Below are 17,095 nucleotides of genomic sequence, written 5' to 3'. Positions count from 1 at the left end.
TTTACTGATATCAATGTTTTCCAATTTGAGTGAAGTGCAGAAACTTCATTTAGGTTTCCATATCCTCCCCACTTTTAAATATCATTGTCTTGAGTATCAGATAGTGTTATAATTTTTGTGCCAATTGTCATATCTAATTTAGAAAATTTCTGGAGATAGTATATTGTATTTACCTACATTTCTGCCTTTCCATTGCTCTTTCTTACTTCCTAATGATGCAAGATTTCTCCCTTTATTATTTCTTTTGTAATATGTCCTTTAGCCATTCTTGAAGAGTAAATCTGGCTAAGTGACAAATTCTTTTAGTTTTCCTTCATGTGAGAATGTCTTTATTTCCCCTTAATTCCTGCAGTATAGTTTCATCAAATACAGAATTTGCAGTTTACAGTAATTTTCTTTCAGCACTTGAAAAACAGTGTATCACTTCTTCTGGCCTCTGTTATTTCAGATGAGAAATCTGTTGTCTTTTGAATTGGCATCCCCCTATAGGTAATGTGTTGTTTCTTTCTGGCTGCTTTCAAGATATTTTCTTTGTCTTTAGTTTTCAGAAGTGTAATTACGATGTGTCTGGGCATGGATTTCTTTGAATTCATCCTATTTCTAATTCACTTAGGTGCTTGATCTGTGCATTTATATGTTTTGTTGTATTTGGGAAATTTTCAGTCATTATGTCTTTGAATATTCTTTCAGTCCCATTATCTTTCTCTTCTTCTAGGACACCAATGTTACAAATGTTGGATCTTTTGTTATGGTCTCACAGGTTCCTGAGGCCCTGCTTGTTTGTTTTTGGTTTATTTTCTCTCTGTTGTTCAGATTGGGTAAATTCTATGGATCTGTCCTCAACTTCACTGATTCTACCCTCTGTAAGCTGCACTCTGCTATTGAACTCATCAGTCGTTTTTATTATTTCTATTATTTTTCAGTGCTATAATTTTCATTGGTTCTTTTTTACAATTCCTACCTCTTTTCCGAAATTTTCCCTTTTCACTTGTTTCAAGAGCATTTGTAATTGCTTGTTGAATTTTTCTTATGATGGCTACTTGTCAGATAATTCTAATCTCTGGTTCATCTCAGTGTGGGAATCAGAGGATTATCTTTTCTTATTCATGTTGAGATTTTCTTGTTTGTTTTATTTTTTTGTATGATAAATGATTTTAATTGTATCTGGACATTTTGGCTATTAAGTGAGGAGACTCTGGGTCCTATTAAATTTTTTATTTTAACAGACCGTTACTCTGTTTAGATTTAACATATTGGTTATAGCCTACTTTTTATGGGCTGTGGTTCCAATGATAGTCTAATTTTCAGAGACTTGATAGTACTATGTTGGTCTTCTTGGTTTCTCTCCTGCCTCTGGGACCCCCACTGGTACTTGTTGGTACTAGTTGAGAAAGTGAAGGAGCTTTCCGAGATGAGTGGTCTGGTGCCTTTAGGTGGAGGAAGGGAATCTCCAGCCTGCAGAGACAAGAAGCACTTTTGGGACTGGGTGCTTGTTGTGGCAGGAACCTGCTTGCTAATGTCCCCTGTCAAGTGGAGTCTCTGGGTTGGGAGAGGGGAGTCTCTGCCTGGTGGGAAAGTTCTTTGGTGGGTTATTGTTAGGGGAACATTTAGTTGGTTCCCCTTGCTATTTCCTCTAGGCTAGAATTATTGGCAGGACTCTTACTCAGTTTGGAGGAAGCATAAAGCTATTTGGCCACCTTCTCTTGCTAGATTTGGTGTCAGGAAAGGCTGGGTCTGGGTTACTTTCTCTTGAATGCCATGCCACTGTGTTGTTCCCTTGGTCCTCTGGTCCCTAACTAATTCATCTTCCTCCTTCTACCTTTTAGTTGTCTCTTATGTTATTTCCAAAGCTTTTAGTCATGGTTGGCAAGAAGAAGCAGAGACAAACAAGTCTACATCATTTTGCTCAGATCAGAAGGTCTCTATGTAAGCTTATATAGGCCTAAAATCTCTCTAGACAGGTACACAAAAATTGCCTTCCCTGAGGAGGGAATCTGGAGAATATGAGGCAGGAGAGAAACTCTTTTTTGTATATGTGCTTGCATATTTTCATTTTAATCAGATGAATATATTATCTAGTCAAAAATAAAATGTAAAAGAAGAAGGAAATCTTCTAATTCAGATTTGCTTTCAGGGGCACAACCAAGAATTGCAACAGTGGTCAAGCAGTGTATGGATTCAATAATTTGCCATTTTATTAACTTTCACTGACTTTTTAAAAAATTTTTTAATGTTTATTTATTTTTGAGACAGAGAGAGACAGAGCATGAACGGGGGAAGGGCAGAGAGAGAGGGAGACACAGAATCGGAAGCAAGCTCCAGGCTCTGAGCCATCAGCCCAGAGCCCGATGCGGGGCTCAAACTCACTGACCGCGAGATCGTGACCTGAGCTGAAGTCGGACCCTTAACCGACTGAGCCACCCAGGCGCCCCAACTTTCACTGACTTTTAATTTCACTGTATTGTGACTGCTTTGATCCCGATCTCTAAGTGTAAGAATAATGTTCTCAGTGGATTTTCAGCCTGCTCATACATTTTGAATAACTTGCAGAATACAAATGTGTAATTTAGATAGAAGTAGATGCTTTTGGCAGCATACTATCACCTTAATCAGCTGAAAAAAATGATATTTGTATGACATTAAAACAAAATTAATAGCAAGACGCTGATTACATGAAAAGACTTTAGGTTGTAATTATTAAACTTGCAAACAACTCAGCATAATTAGTGCCTTAATTAGGATATGACCTGAAATTTTAGCTTACAAAATTAATTGAGGCAATTAAAAGTCACATTTGTAAAGTAAAGTGGGTTTTAAAGTTTACAAGGTAGTTAGATATCACTTTTTTTCTCATTTTGGGAAGCATCTTTAGAGGTAGTAAGCTTGCCGTGCAATTGGTTTGATTCCAAGCCCCCACCTCCAGCATGGTGTCTCAGCCTGAAGCCTTAAGGGTCAAGTTTAGTAACTCTCAGCTATGGGTTTCCACCCACAGGAGGCTGAGCAGCTCCTAGGCACACTCCTAAATAACTCTGGGGAGCAGTGAAACAGTGAAGGCTTACTGTCTCCAGCACCCTAAGTGAAATGTAAACTAGAAGATTGATATTGACTTTGATTAAACTCCTTGACCATTTTCATGTAACTATTTGGATACAAATGGCAATTTCACCTCTGTCATTTATTCTCCAGCACATGCTTCTTGAAGGCATTTCAGGTACCACAGTTTAGCACATGGTGAAGGTTCCAATCCAAAGCCAAAGAATTTCCCATCAGTAGGTAAAAACAGTGAAATCAATAAATATTGGTGGGCTAGTGATTTGCGAAAAAATAAATCTAGACTCCTACCTTCATTACTTACATCAAAATAAACTCCAAATGGGTCAAAGATTTAATATAAAAATAAGTTATAAATGTACTGGAATAAGACATGGGTTAGTATTTTTATTGTAATTGAGAGTGGCTTTTTAAACATGACAAATAAAACAAAATCCATAAAGGAAATTTGCCTACTTAAAAATTCTAAACTGCAATATGTCAAATAAAGTACAATAAGTTTTAAAAACCTAATTCAAAGTCAAATCAAGAGAAACTTTCTTTTATATTTTCATTTATTTTTTTCTCTCTAAAGGCAGATCTTTATTCCTCAATTAGAAAATAATGAAATACTTGGAAATAGGCATCATGATTTGCGTACAGGGATATTAAGTATGGGGAAAATTAAAAGAACTTAAACTTCAAAAAATATCTCATAAAATAATTACAGAATAGCCATAGGCTGCGGTCATTAAAAAAATCAATATTTAATAATACCAAGATATTTTCATGATAGAATCTTGGAAAAGATAGAGAGTATCAATGAATCCAATCTGATTTTTTCTAGACAAAAAAAAAAACAAACGAGAAAAAAACAAAATATCAATAATTACTGCTAAAGATAGAATTATGGATAAATGTTATTGTCTTCATTTTGAGTAATTTCCAAATTTTGTGCTGTAAGTAAACTATTTTGTAATCAACACTTTTTTTTTATTCCTTGGAGCTTTAAAGAAAAACATATTTGAGTTTTTCCCAAAAATAGCTAACTTGGAACAAGATCAGGTATGAAAAATCAAAATTGAAGACTTGAAAAGTATACTGTATAATACAGGAATAGTGACAAGCCTCCCTCCCTGCTCCCCCCACTCCAGCTTTTTTAAAATCCCTCTACCAGATTCCATGATGGTCTATCATTTGGGTTAAGTTAAAACTCCTGGTCATTCTCCATGACCTCTCTCTCTCTCTGACACTGCAGGCCTAGAACACAGGCTTCTGTTTCCTAAGGCCCCAAATCATGAGAGCATTCTTTTTAAAAGTCAGTGTCACACTTGTCTATTCCTAACTGCCTATTTTGTAGAACAGGGAACATCAGGTTCAAAACACCGATGACTTGGTTTTGGCAAGAAGCTTATGTCTTTAATTGGGAGCACATGCCTATCACAAAATAACTATCACTAGTAGTATAAGAAATGTCATCACTGAACTTCCTCTGTACCTGTAAGTTTTCTTTATTTCTTCATTTGATGCTCCCTTTTGCAGACCAAGAACTTCATATAGAGCTTCTCCAGATGTAGACATAGTCCGCTGTCTTTGGTTAGGTATGTTACATGCCATTTTCTCAGGCTGCAAAACAAAGAGGGGAAATAGCCATGAAGGTTATGCATACAGGATCCCACTCTCTAAGGAAAAGATAGTTTATTTTTAACCTTTTGTAAAATGACAATCTGAAATACATTTTTGTGCCAGCCACAAAAGAAGAGGAGAAAAGGGTTAGGAGAGCCAAAAGTGGAGCTTCAAGTCAGGGTGTTAAAGGCTATAGGCAGCCATGCAAATGGAATATGGCTTTGTCCACATGGTTAGAAATGTAATCTAAATACCCAGCTAGTTCAGAATTGTTGAAAATGAATCCTCACAGGTCAGGCATATGTAGATTTTTTTGTTTGCCAGAATTTGCATAGCTCCTTTTATGTATGTTTTCCCGATTTAGCTAGGCAATGGAAATAATCTTCCGTTTTACAATAAAAGACAACTTTTATAAATATCAGGGGGAAAAAATAATCTGAATGCCAGGTTAGAACTTCTCTGCAGCTATGGATGCCAAAGACCCCACAGTGCTCATGGGTTTTGCACTTGAGATAGATCCTTTCCCTATGGTTTATAAAGAAGGGGCTGGGCTATCTGACCCAAGGAGCCATCTACCTGCCATGCTTTGGCTCTAGGGAAGGTGAAGAGAAGCAAGCATACCTGGAGGCATACCTGTATCCACCACTTAATCTCTCTAAACCTTCATTTATTTTTTTTTAATTTTTTTTCAACGTTTTTTATTTATTTTTGGGACAGAGAGAGACAGAGCATGAACAGGGGAGGGGCAGAGAGAGAGGGAGACACAGAATCGGAAACAGGCTCCAGGCTCCGAGCCATCAGCCCAGAGCTTGACGCGGGGCTCGAACTCACGGACCGCGAGATCGTGACCTGGCTGAAGTCGGCCGCTTAACCGACTGCGCCACCCAGGCGCCCCTAAACCTTCATTTATAAAAGGATAATAAAGCCCACATCACAGGATAGAAAAAGATAACTACTTTTATTAAAAGCAGCCCAGTATGTAATTCTGAGAGTGCACTGTAGTCGATTTGGCCTGGCCATGACCAGCTGCATGACCTTCCCTATCTGTAAACTGGAGATAGGAATGTGCCTAAAATCATGGAGTTGCTGTAATAATTCAGTGTATTCATGTAAGAAACAAAGACATAAACCATTGTTCATAGCACCATTGTTCATAATAGCCAAAAGGTAGAGACAATCCAAATGTCCATCAACAGGTGAATGAAAATATGGTACATACACAAAATGGAATATTATTCAGCCATAAAAAGAAATGGAATTTTGACACATGCCACAGCACAGATGAACCTTGAAAACATTATACTAAGTGAAATAAATCAGTTACAAAAGGACAAATATTGTATAATTCCTCATATATGAGATATCTTGAATAAGCAAATTTATAGAGACACAAAGTAGAATAAAGGTTATTAGGGGCTGGGGGACATGGGGAATTAGTATTTAATGGGCATAGAGTTTCTGTTTGGGATGATGAAGAAGTTCTGGAAATAGTAGTGATGATTAGAAAACACTGTGATTGGACTTGATGTCACTAAATAGTACCCTTAAAAACAGTTCAAAAAGTAAATGTTAAAATTTGCCACAAAAACAAAATAAGGAAAATAAAAGCTACTTAGGTTGTAAGCTCCCCTGACTAGAAGTTCCTTGAAAATCATTGTCCATTTCTTGGCGTTGGGCCTTGTACAGCAAGTGCTGTAAGAGTGAATGCCCCTACCCCACTTGCGCTCTCTCTCATAAAAATAAACTTAAAAAAAAAAAAAAAAAGAAAAGGAAGACCGAGGCAAAAATCTTGCCTAGAGGCACCAAGGATAAATGCTTGTTTTGTGGCACAGCTCATTGTTCTTCCTCGATTAGCAACCTGTGAAAAGAGTGTCCCTAGAGGCCAGAAGGAGCCTCGTCCCAAATTCCTGGTTCACCCAAGGACCTTCACCAAGAGGAAAAGGAATCCTTACTTTGCGAGCTACAAAACAAAATCTAACTGATGCTCATACTGACTAGCAGCCATTCAGTAAATTATAGCACTTATTTTCATTGCTGTGCTAGTTTACCTTTCTTGTCTACCCATTACAACTTCCTAGGGAGTAAGCAATTCAAGACTTGGGGTATGCCATGCATCTCTGTATTCCAGGTTGACAGGTCAGCCCTATCTTGCAACCACAGACCAGCTGATTATTCACAATTGAAGGAAGAATTGCCTGAGTAACTGACACCGTCCCTACTTCCTTCTCTGTCTCCTCTGTCCTACTGCCACCACACAGAGATATGCTCAGGATACTGATGCTCTGCACCATTCATACACCTGTGGTTGCCAGGAATGAAGGCAACCAGTAGGCTTCTACAAGTCATACTAAATGCCACAAATGAGTGGGTTTGGAAGGTAGGGATTTCTGTGTGGCTTTGTGGACAAGGAGTAGGGCCACAGTCATCCTACTTGTCTCTCTGAGATTTTAAGATGTCACTGGTTAGCAAGATCCCCAGAGTCACAAACTAAGAATATATCAACTAATGATTGAAATTTTAGGACTGTAAGATATGGAGTTAGAGATCATCTAAGCCAACTTAACAAATGCTTTTTGGGAAATTTGGGCCATAGATCATTGTAGCAGACTTTACTTATTAGTGTACTAGTTGTCCTTTCTCTGAGGAATGCTTAGGTCCCCATTGCAACATATGCCTTTCCTGACACTTGCCTCAGTCTTACCTGATCTCAGTTGAGTAGACCAAGAGTGGGTACCAAGGCAGACCAATCAGAGTCCTCCCCTAGCATTTTTTTATATATAGGACAATCTCACAGATGGTAAAATCAGTAAAATGTAAAATTTAGGTATTGTTGGCTGGCCTGAAATGAGAGAAATTGAAACTGATTTGAAGAAGAGGAGCAGTGGCTGGAAGATGGGGAGACAGAGCCAGTAGAGTTCAATCCCATGGTTCTAGTTGTTTCAGGGTGCACTTGCAACTCTTCCACTCCCACAGCTTGTCAATCAACTCTTCCTCAGATGGAACCAATAAAATTCCTCCCCATACCCAACTTTACACAAATGTTTTTTCTTTTGAGCATATTTTAACTAGGTTTTGGTCACTGTTAACCAAAATTCCTAAGTGTCATGTACTCTCTCAATTAAACACCACCAGGGCTTCCCCAAGCACTTCCAAAGGAGGCTAATCTTAAATTATTGCACCTACTCATCCTTTAAAGTGAATGTGGCTTCCTGATACTTGGGAATTAATACTTTGGGGGAAATAACAATATTATACTAAGATATTCTAACAGATTCATTTATATATATTGTGTAAACATTACTAGTACAGATAAAAGGAGCAGTGATAAATCTATCTTAAGACCCTTTCATAAAGAAAGTTTGTGGAGAGCTATTCAGGAACACTAAGAAGAAATAAAAATAAGACAAATAGTTATTTTTGTTTTATCTATTTATCTTTGTATTCAGCATTCCAAAGAAATAGTTTCAATTTGAGGGAAAAAATGTATTCACTCTTCACCCATCTCTCAGATGCCATGGCTCCCATAAATCAACAGATGGTCCTAAAATCAATTTTAACAAAACATGCACAATTTCCACAGTTGTGAGTATCATGCTGCATGACCAGCTTTGATTCCTTCCTACTTGGGTCTTGCTGTCACTAATCCAGGAAAAGGATTTACAGGTTACGGAAGATAATCTTTTAAACAGGTTATGGTAATACTCACAGCAGAAGTTCAATTGTTTAGTCAAAGCCTGCAATGCAGGCCAAGTCTTTGGGGAGATTTCAGACTAACATGAGATACAAAACTGTAAGCCAATAATGAAACTACTGTTTAGAGGTTGAACAAGTACTGAGGATAGATGAAGGAATTTTCTGGAAGACAGGGATTCTGTTTTCTGCCAACAGAGGCCCAACATTGTCCCTGGGATATATTAGGTGTGTGATAAATGTCTGTTGGGTAACTAAATCAAAAATGAGTGGTTAACTTGAATGAGAATGTTAGGGAGAACTTCGCAGAAAAGATGAAATCTGAGCTGATAATAATACTACCACTTATTTCTGTAGAACTTAGCATATATTTCTATTATAGCTCTCGCATGTAAGCCTAACCTTGGATCTGCATAGACGTGGTAGCCATTGCCTTTCTTGACCATTATTTGCATAAATCAACAGAAAAGAAGACTTCTGGGTTTGGGGGCTGAAAGAGGAGGCAGGACATTCTGACATTGTGACTGGGACTTTTTTTTTTTTTTTTTTTTTTTTTTTGGGACAGAGAGAGACAGAGCATGAACAGGGGAGGGGCAGAGAGAGAGGGAGACACAGAATCGGAAACAGGCTCCAGGCTCCGAGCCATCAGCCCAGAGCCTGACGCGGGGCTCGAACTCACAGACCGCGAGATCGTGACCTGGCTGAAGTCGGACGCTTAACCGACTGCGCCACCCAGGCGCCCCAGGGACTTTTTTTTTTCTAAGACTACTCCCTTCATACTTATCCCAGGTATAGAAAAGAGAGATGGGGTCAGTTGGGGGCTACCCTTAATCCTTTCCAGAGAATAGTCATGGAAACAGCCTAGGATCTATCCTTCTATACACATTCCTCTTCCTAATGGAAAAAAGGAAGGCAGATTCTATCTCTCAATTTCATACATAGAAACTCACCAGGAAAACTTGCTATTACTTTGGTTTATGTATTTTTTTCAAATCATGTTTTTTTTCTTTTTTAGAAATCCAATAACACTGTAATCTATTCCTACTAAATAAAATCCAGTAGCTGACTTGCTTTATGGTATGGATTGAACAATATTCAGAGTGGGTTGTTGTAAAGAGTTTGGAAATTATTATGTTTCACCTTCTTTGCCCTATTCCCAAAAGATTTCCTTTCAAACAGATGAAGTCTGTTGATTAAAGTACTAAAAAAAAGCGCTTTTACATCAGTACTGTAACACAAGAAAAAGATAGTTGGTCAATAGTTGGTCACTGTGGTGAGTTGTTAGCCGACTCTACAGACTATAACATAAAGGGACCAAAAAACTGCAAACTTGCCTTCTGTACATCAAATAGCAACAACATGGCTCCTTTCCTGTCTCTATGCTGATATAGAAACCAGACTTCATACATTATTGATGTAGATGACATCTAGTTTCAAATGCAACAGTGTAATTCAGTGAAAAACTTAGTTGTATAAAAATGTATAAATATAGATATATGCCCTGAGAACATACTAACTACAGAGTGATAGTCAAAACATCTAAAAACTCTCCTTAAATAACCTTAAACTAAATAATGGAGCCATACCTTTTTTAAATTCCTTATGTAAAATATAATATTTATGAATTCTTTTTTTGTAGCCTTTTGAATTCTAATACTCCAATGTAAAATTCAGGTCTTTATTATTTATTCATAGTCCCTCATCTATTAGCCATCCAATGTAGAAAAAAATGTCATGCAAAATTATTAAGTAATTTAATTTTGATCATCCAGTACATGATATTTAATCTTCTGAACTTAAATTACTTTTTGGTACATTACAATTCCATTAATATCATAATTTCTTAAAGCACTGACCACTATTCAGTCACATATAGATCATCTGTCTTTTGATAACAGATATAATTGAAAGAAGGTTCAGCACTCCGATGATGATGGGTATACAATTCAATATAAATACTTATTTCAAAGATTCTAATTCCAGGAGTTTTACAAATGCTGTTTTAAAATTTTCATGTTGACATAAAATATTCTTTTCAAAGCAAAAGATGCTTCACCTATATCTATTATGTCAATTCTGAAAATTGGAAAAAAATCAAGCTATACCTTTCTTGAAAGGGTTCCTTCAAGACTGAGAAAATGATGGTGGGCAAGGAAAATTAGATCAATAAATGCAGCAAAAACACTTTCAATGGCTGTCATTGGTGAAACCAACATACTTTGCCATTTTCTTATTATTTTTGTGATTCCTCCATTGAAATCTATTTAGTGAAGTAAAATTTCCTTATTCAAATAACATTGTATCTTAAAGCTAAACACATATCCAAAATGCTAACTAAGCCTATGTTTAAAAGTAATAATTCTCCCTAGCATAATTACTCATTATAGAAAAATAATTATCTCTTAATCACATTGATACTTATATAAACAGCGATTTGAAGATGGGACCACTTGGAAATGTTAGAAATAACCCACAGTACCTGTTCCTATAACTCCGATTCTGTGTTCTCAAAACAGGAACAACTTGCTGTTTTTAACTGGTCTGGAAATAGATGTGCAAAGAAATAAAGGAAGGCAACAATGAAAGGAGCTATTCCATACCTGTTCCACTGTTTCAAAGCAAAAGGCTACTCCTTTCCATTGTTCTCATCCAGGGTTAAGCGGGTCAGTGGAGTTAGATTACTTTTCATTTGTTACTTCATCAGCCAATTGGTTATCCCTCTGGAAAACATAACAAAGAGAAAATAAAACATGCATGATAGTAAAGGCTGCCATTACAAGGCACCAACTGATACCAAAATATATGCTACATTTACTGTTGATCATTAGGTAACTGGTGCTTGGCTCAACCAAATGCTGCTATGGAACTGCCTCCAGGTTTCCCTCAGAACTTCCAATTAAGAGAATATGCAGAAATAAATAGTGTTGATGAGGATATAGAGAGAAGGGAACCTTTGTGCATTGTTGGTGAGGATTTAAATTGGTTACAGCCACTATGGAAAACATTACAGTTTCCTCAAAAAATTAAAAACAGAAATACCATACCATTCAGTAATTCTACTTCTGTATTTACTCAGAAAAAATTAAAACACTAATTCAAAAAGATGCACCTCATGTTTACTGTAGCATTATTTACAGTAGCCAAAATATGGAAGCAACCTAAGTATTCATCAATAGATGAATGGATAAAGAACACACACACACACACACACACACACACACACGAGGAATATTACTCAGCCATAAAAAATGATGAAATCTTGTCATTCATGACAACATAGATGGACCTAAAGGGTATTATGCTAAGTGAAATAAGTCAGACAAAGACAAATACCATATTATTTCACTTATATGTGGAATCTAAAAAAATAAAACAAAATTAAAACAGGAACAGACTTATAAATACAAAGAACAGACTGATGGTTGCCAAAGGGGAGGGGATGGGGAGATGGGTGAAAGAGGTGAAGGGGATTAAGAGGTACAAACTTCCAATTGTAAAATAAATAAGGTCACAGTATGAAAGGTATAGATAGGGAATATAGTCAGTAATATTGTAATAACGTCATATGGTGACAGAAGATAACAACACTTGTATTATGACGATTTCATAATGTATATAATTGTCAATTCTACATCTGAAACTAACATAACATTGTATGTCAACTACAATAATTTAAGAAATACTGGAAAGAACATGTAACATCAATAAGGAGGAGACTTTAATTGCTCACTACATCAATCCAACTGTTTTCATATTTGAACATTTTAGTTGAAACCTTGGTCAATTGCCTTGGTCAAGAGGCACTGAGCCATAGTGGTAAATGTGGTAGTTTTAAGAATGAAGGAATTAGGGTGTCTGAGTGGCTCAGTTAGTTAAGTGTCCAACTCTTGGACTCTTGATTTTGACTTAGGTCACAATCTCATGGTTTGTGAGATTCTCTCTCTCCCTCTCTCTGTGCCCTACTCCCATGTGCATGGGAGCATTCTCTCTCTCTCTCTCTCTCTCTCTCTCTCTCTCTCTCTCTCTCTCTCTCTCTCTTCTGTCTCTCTCTCTCTCTTAAAATGAATAAATAATAAACTTTTTAAAAAAAGAATGAAGGAATCTCTTGTTAAAACAATGCTCTAGGGGCACCTGGGTAGCTCAGTTGGTTAGGCATCTGACTTCAGCTCAGGTCATGATCTCATGGTTCCTGAGTTCAAGCCCCACATCAGGCTCTGTGCTGACAGCTCAGAGTCTGGAACCTGCTTTGGATTCTGTGTCTCCCTCTCTCTCTGCCCCTCCCCTGCTCTCTCTCTCTCTCTCAAAATAAATAAACATTAAAAAATATTTAATTAAAAGTGCTCTAACTTTCATATGCAACAAAAGGTCAAACCACGAGGACAATTCTTACGATTTTGACTAAGATCCTATGACTGAAAAAGTCTTAAATGAGACAGGTATTACTCTGAATTTGGGACAATGGGGTCTGGTTCCTGAGGCTGAAGGCAGAGTTTAAGCGTGTTGCTTGGCACAACAGGTAGGAAGCCTAGGGTTATTTTGTGAGAACATTTCAGACAGCAGTCTTGTCTCTAGATAGTATTGATTTTTTAGATACAAAGGAATAAAAGGCTATTTCCCATAGATCCTGACTTCCAGCCAGAGTTTAGGAAGCAGCCTATCATCACTCAGAGAAGTGGGTGGGGAAAGGGAAGCTAAAGACATTTAAAACTAAAATCACATCAGCTTAAGGACAGCATCCTTTGATGAAATGAAAATAATGGCTATAATAATATTATGAGATTATGGGTGACTGTTTTTAAAAAGTACAGTTTATGTTTCAAATTCGGTTTAATATTTTTGGTAAAATTCATTATTTTTGTATAATTAACCACTTCTTAAATTTTCTTAATCATTACTTTTTAATTTTTTAACGTATTGCCTAAGCCATGAGTTCTAAAAGTAAGTATTGCAAAACTCCTGTGTGAAGTAGAACTGTAGCTGTGCTTCATAGAAAACACAGTTTCTATTTCATCTAGCCATTTAGCAATTAGTCACCTATTAGATCCAGGCACTGGGCTAAATACTAGAAATACACTGGTAAACAAAATCAAATGTAAGCTCGGGGTTTGTGGGTCACAAAGTTACAGCCTACCAAGAAAGGCAGATATTAATCAAATGATCATCCAAATAAGTATATACAAGAAACTTTGGAGAGATGTTACAAGACCATGTAAACCAGTGTAACAGAGGTCAATGAAACCTTCCCTGAACAAAAATAACCAAACAGAGATCTGAAAAGAACTAGATGAGGGGGTTGCTGGTAGAAACAAAATATATTCTGGGCAGTTGGAAGAGTATTCTCCACTGAACATATTGTCTCTGGGTGCTTAAATTGGAGAAATAAAGAAACATGCTGACATGTGCTCTCATACATAGGATATCAACACATACCTATACATATATGGTTTCTGATATATCATCTAAAAATATAGCCAAAGGTTAATGGGATCATATACCACTTAACCAGGGAAGGCTTTCTAGAAGTGGTGAATTTCAAATAATGTTTGTAAAAGGAAATAACTCATGGTAAGCACACAAATAATTCCTTGATGCAAAATACACTAAGTGTATTGTAAAAGTATTGCCAATTGAATCATTCAAGGTTGAAGAGGAGAGCTTAGAAGATATTCCACAACTGGACAAAAGTGGTCTCTCTGGAAGGTAGAAAATTGGAAAGAGAACCATGTATGTGGTGAAGAGGGAGTAGTTTACATGCCACTTTTCCCTGTGTATTCTATTTATGAGGTCTTCACCATTCCCTGAGGTGCTCCTAGAGACCTTTTACCTACCTCTCTCTGTTACTACATGGGGTTAGTGTTACTATAAGAAATGACTAGTACATCAACAGAGAATCTGCAGCAGGTACCAGATGACTTTGGATATTCAACCAAAATAATCTATCAATCATAAAAATTAGAGGGGAACCTGGCTGGCTCATTCAGAAGAACATGCAACTCTTGATCTCGGGGTTGTGAGTTCAACTCCCATGCTGGATGTAGAGAATACTTAAATAAATAAAATTTAAAACAATTTAATATAAAAATTAGAGTACACAGTATTTCATTTAAACTTCACATCTCTGCAGGTGCAACTATCACTCATTTTTGAACATGTGATGTGCAAGGGCACATACCCCAACAAATCCTAATCGAAAGAGCCCAATACAATGAACAAAAGGAGAATTATCAATATTATGGTTACTATTTTTATTGCCTCTCTACATTGTATTGTTATTACAGTGTATGGAATTCAGGCTATCATTCTGTAAATTTCATTTTTTTTAATGTTTATTTATTTTTGAGAGAGAGACAGAGACAGAGCTTGAGCAGGGGAGGGGCAGAGAGAGAGGGAGACACAGAATCCAAAGTAGGCTCCAGGCTCTGAGCTGTCAGCACAGAGCCCGACTCCGGGCTTGAACTCATGGACTACAAGATCATGACCTGAGCCAGTCAGACACTCAACTGACTGAGCCACCCAGGCACCCCTCATTCTGTAAATTTCAAAGGGAAGAGTCTTTGGGGCAAGCTTCATTCTGTTAAGTGAATTTAGAAGGGAAAAAGACAGTTGATTGCTTGATCATGTAAAATGAAGAGGCTGTTTGCTACCACACCAGTGGTATCTCAGACATAATTATGGAATAATCCTGGAATTTCTTTTGTAAAATCAAGTGTTTATATATGTTTTAGAGGAACAAATTAATTCCTGTCATGTTTCATAATTTTCAAAAATTTAAAAATGTCCCTTTTATACAGAAGTTACAAAGGGCATGGCATTTTAATGTGCCTAAATCTATAATCTACATAGAAAGCATTAGAATATAGAATCATAGGAGACTATGGAGGAAGAACTAGATGGAAGCTCTTTCTAAAATAGCTTAGAAAGACTTGAAGAATTCTGGTGCATAGGCCCCACCAGATTATTCCAAAGCAAAATGTCTTGAGTTATCTTGAAGTAAAATCTCAGAGTTGGGCTACACTCGGGCATTTTCAGGGCTCTAGGTGTTTCTAAATAGCTGCTCAGGTTGAGAGCCACTGTTCATCACTTCCCTTCTACACCAGATCTTATGGGCAGAGACTCCTCAGTTAAGTAACATGGAAAACAACCAAGCAACTCTCTGGAGGAATTTTCCATTCCCTGGATATCCTAAGAAAACATTTACTAAAGATAATGGTATCTGTGTTATTAAACACAAAATAGAACTTAACTTTGCCTAATTTAACTTAGGAAGAACTGTCCAAAGACAATAAAGACAATATTCCTATTTCTTAGACTTTGGGAAAGTCGCTATAAGCCTGTGTCTTCTCTGTAAAACAGTAATGAAATATGAACCTTTTTACTTCTCAGACCTTTTATCAAAGTCTACAGTGTGCCAACATTATGCCAGGAACTTTTATAAATACAGATCTAATGATTGTTTTCTAGGGTTAGGGTTTGAGCAACTGTTAAGAAGTTACTCTCTTGCCCCCTAAAATTGGAACACGGTACACTGGTAGTGCTTTAAGAATTTGAATGTGCAATCCTGGTAGATTTCATCTGAAATCTATAATCCATTAGTAGGTAGAATCAGTTGTACAACAAAGGGAAATTGCTCCCTTGTTACACAGTGCAGAGTACTATATTGGAGGTTGTGAGGGATTCAGAGGTGGTGGTGGTGGTGGTGGTGGTGATGATGATAACTAACTTGTTAACTAGATTATCTCATTAAAATCCTACAAAAGTATTAGGTGGTACTTTCATATCCTTATTTTACAGAGGAGAAATATGAAATTATTTTAGAGGAGAGGTTAAATGAATTGCCCAATGTCACCAACCAGTAAGCAGTAGACCCAGGCTTTGAAACCAGCTCACTGTTTCGTGGTCTAAGCTCTAACTCATTTCAGTATTTTGCTTCAGAAGCTTATAGTCTAATTGCAGGAGACTACTGCCTGCGATACTCCCTTGCTGATCAATCTGTGACTGAACTAGATGGTGTATGTGTTAAAGCTCAAGAAAAAAAATTGTTGGAATAATGACTTTAAACAAGGAACTACCATAAGCACATTCATTAATGAGGTTTACTGTGTATGTAGTTCAGTATCAAGTACAGTATCTATTTGGTTAAGTAAAGCCCTGAATCTGAGACCTGTGTTACTGAAAAAATATATATATCAACAAAGTCTTGTCCCCTGATTAGGAAACACAATATGTATTTCACAGGTGTGAAATTTAAACACCTTGTCAGGGTGCCTAGGTGCCTCAGTCGGCTAAGCATCTAACTCTTAATTTTGGCTCAAGTCATGGTCCCATGGTTCATGAGTTCAAGCTCTGCATTGGGCTTTGTGCTGACAGTGCCAAGCCTGCTTAGGATTCTCTCTCCCCTTCTCTTTCTCTGCCACTCCCTCTCTCTCTCAAAAATAAATAAACATTTAAAAAAAGGACAAACAAACCTAGTCACTTACAGTAAACAATTGCTGTAATAACCAAGGAGGCTTCAGGTCCAACAGAAGTATTTTTTTTAACAAAATGTCTGTAAGCAGACTCTTGATCCTTGTTTTTACCAATAATTATTCCCTGTTCACATTAGCCCAAGATGTCTGTTAAGTTAATTAGCTAAAAAAGAAGACAAAAACTTTTGCTTGAAGCAAAAGTTGTTTTCAGTAGAGTTTCCAATAAGTGATCATTCTACAAATTGTCATCTGAATGTGGCTAAACAGCCTCTGAAAACAATAGA

The 17,095-nt window shown here is 37.0% G+C and overlaps 1 protein-coding gene across 4 annotated transcripts in view; it reads right to left on the bottom strand.

The window, feature by feature from the left end:
* DNAJC5B (DnaJ heat shock protein family (Hsp40) member C5 beta) overlaps nucleotides 1–17,095 on the bottom strand; it is a 90,890-nt gene that overhangs the window by 57,986 nt on the left and 15,809 nt on the right. For 3 of the 4 annotated variants that reach the window (XR_009253697.1, XM_058699712.1, XM_058699711.1), the window contains 2 exons: nucleotides 10,947–11,066; nucleotides 4,529–4,656 (listed from right to left, as the gene is read on the bottom strand). Coding sequence is in view for 3 of the 4 variants with exons in the window: in XM_058699712.1 (XP_058555695.1) it covers nucleotides 4,529–4,647 (119 nt within the window). In the remaining variant the exon portion in view is untranslated. Of the gene's footprint in view, nucleotides 1–4,528; nucleotides 4,657–7,357; nucleotides 7,474–10,946; nucleotides 11,067–17,095 lie in introns of those variants that run through there. The other variant, XM_058699713.1, reaches the window with a different exon arrangement.

Source organism: Neofelis nebulosa, chromosome 14 (assembly GCF_028018385.1).
Source record: "Neofelis nebulosa isolate mNeoNeb1 chromosome 14, mNeoNeb1.pri, whole genome shotgun sequence".
NCBI classification, from domain to species: Eukaryota; Metazoa; Chordata; class Mammalia; order Carnivora; family Felidae; genus Neofelis; species Neofelis nebulosa.
The sequence above is the reverse complement of the archived record's forward strand: the minus strand, read 5'-3'. Positions and strand labels throughout refer to the sequence as shown.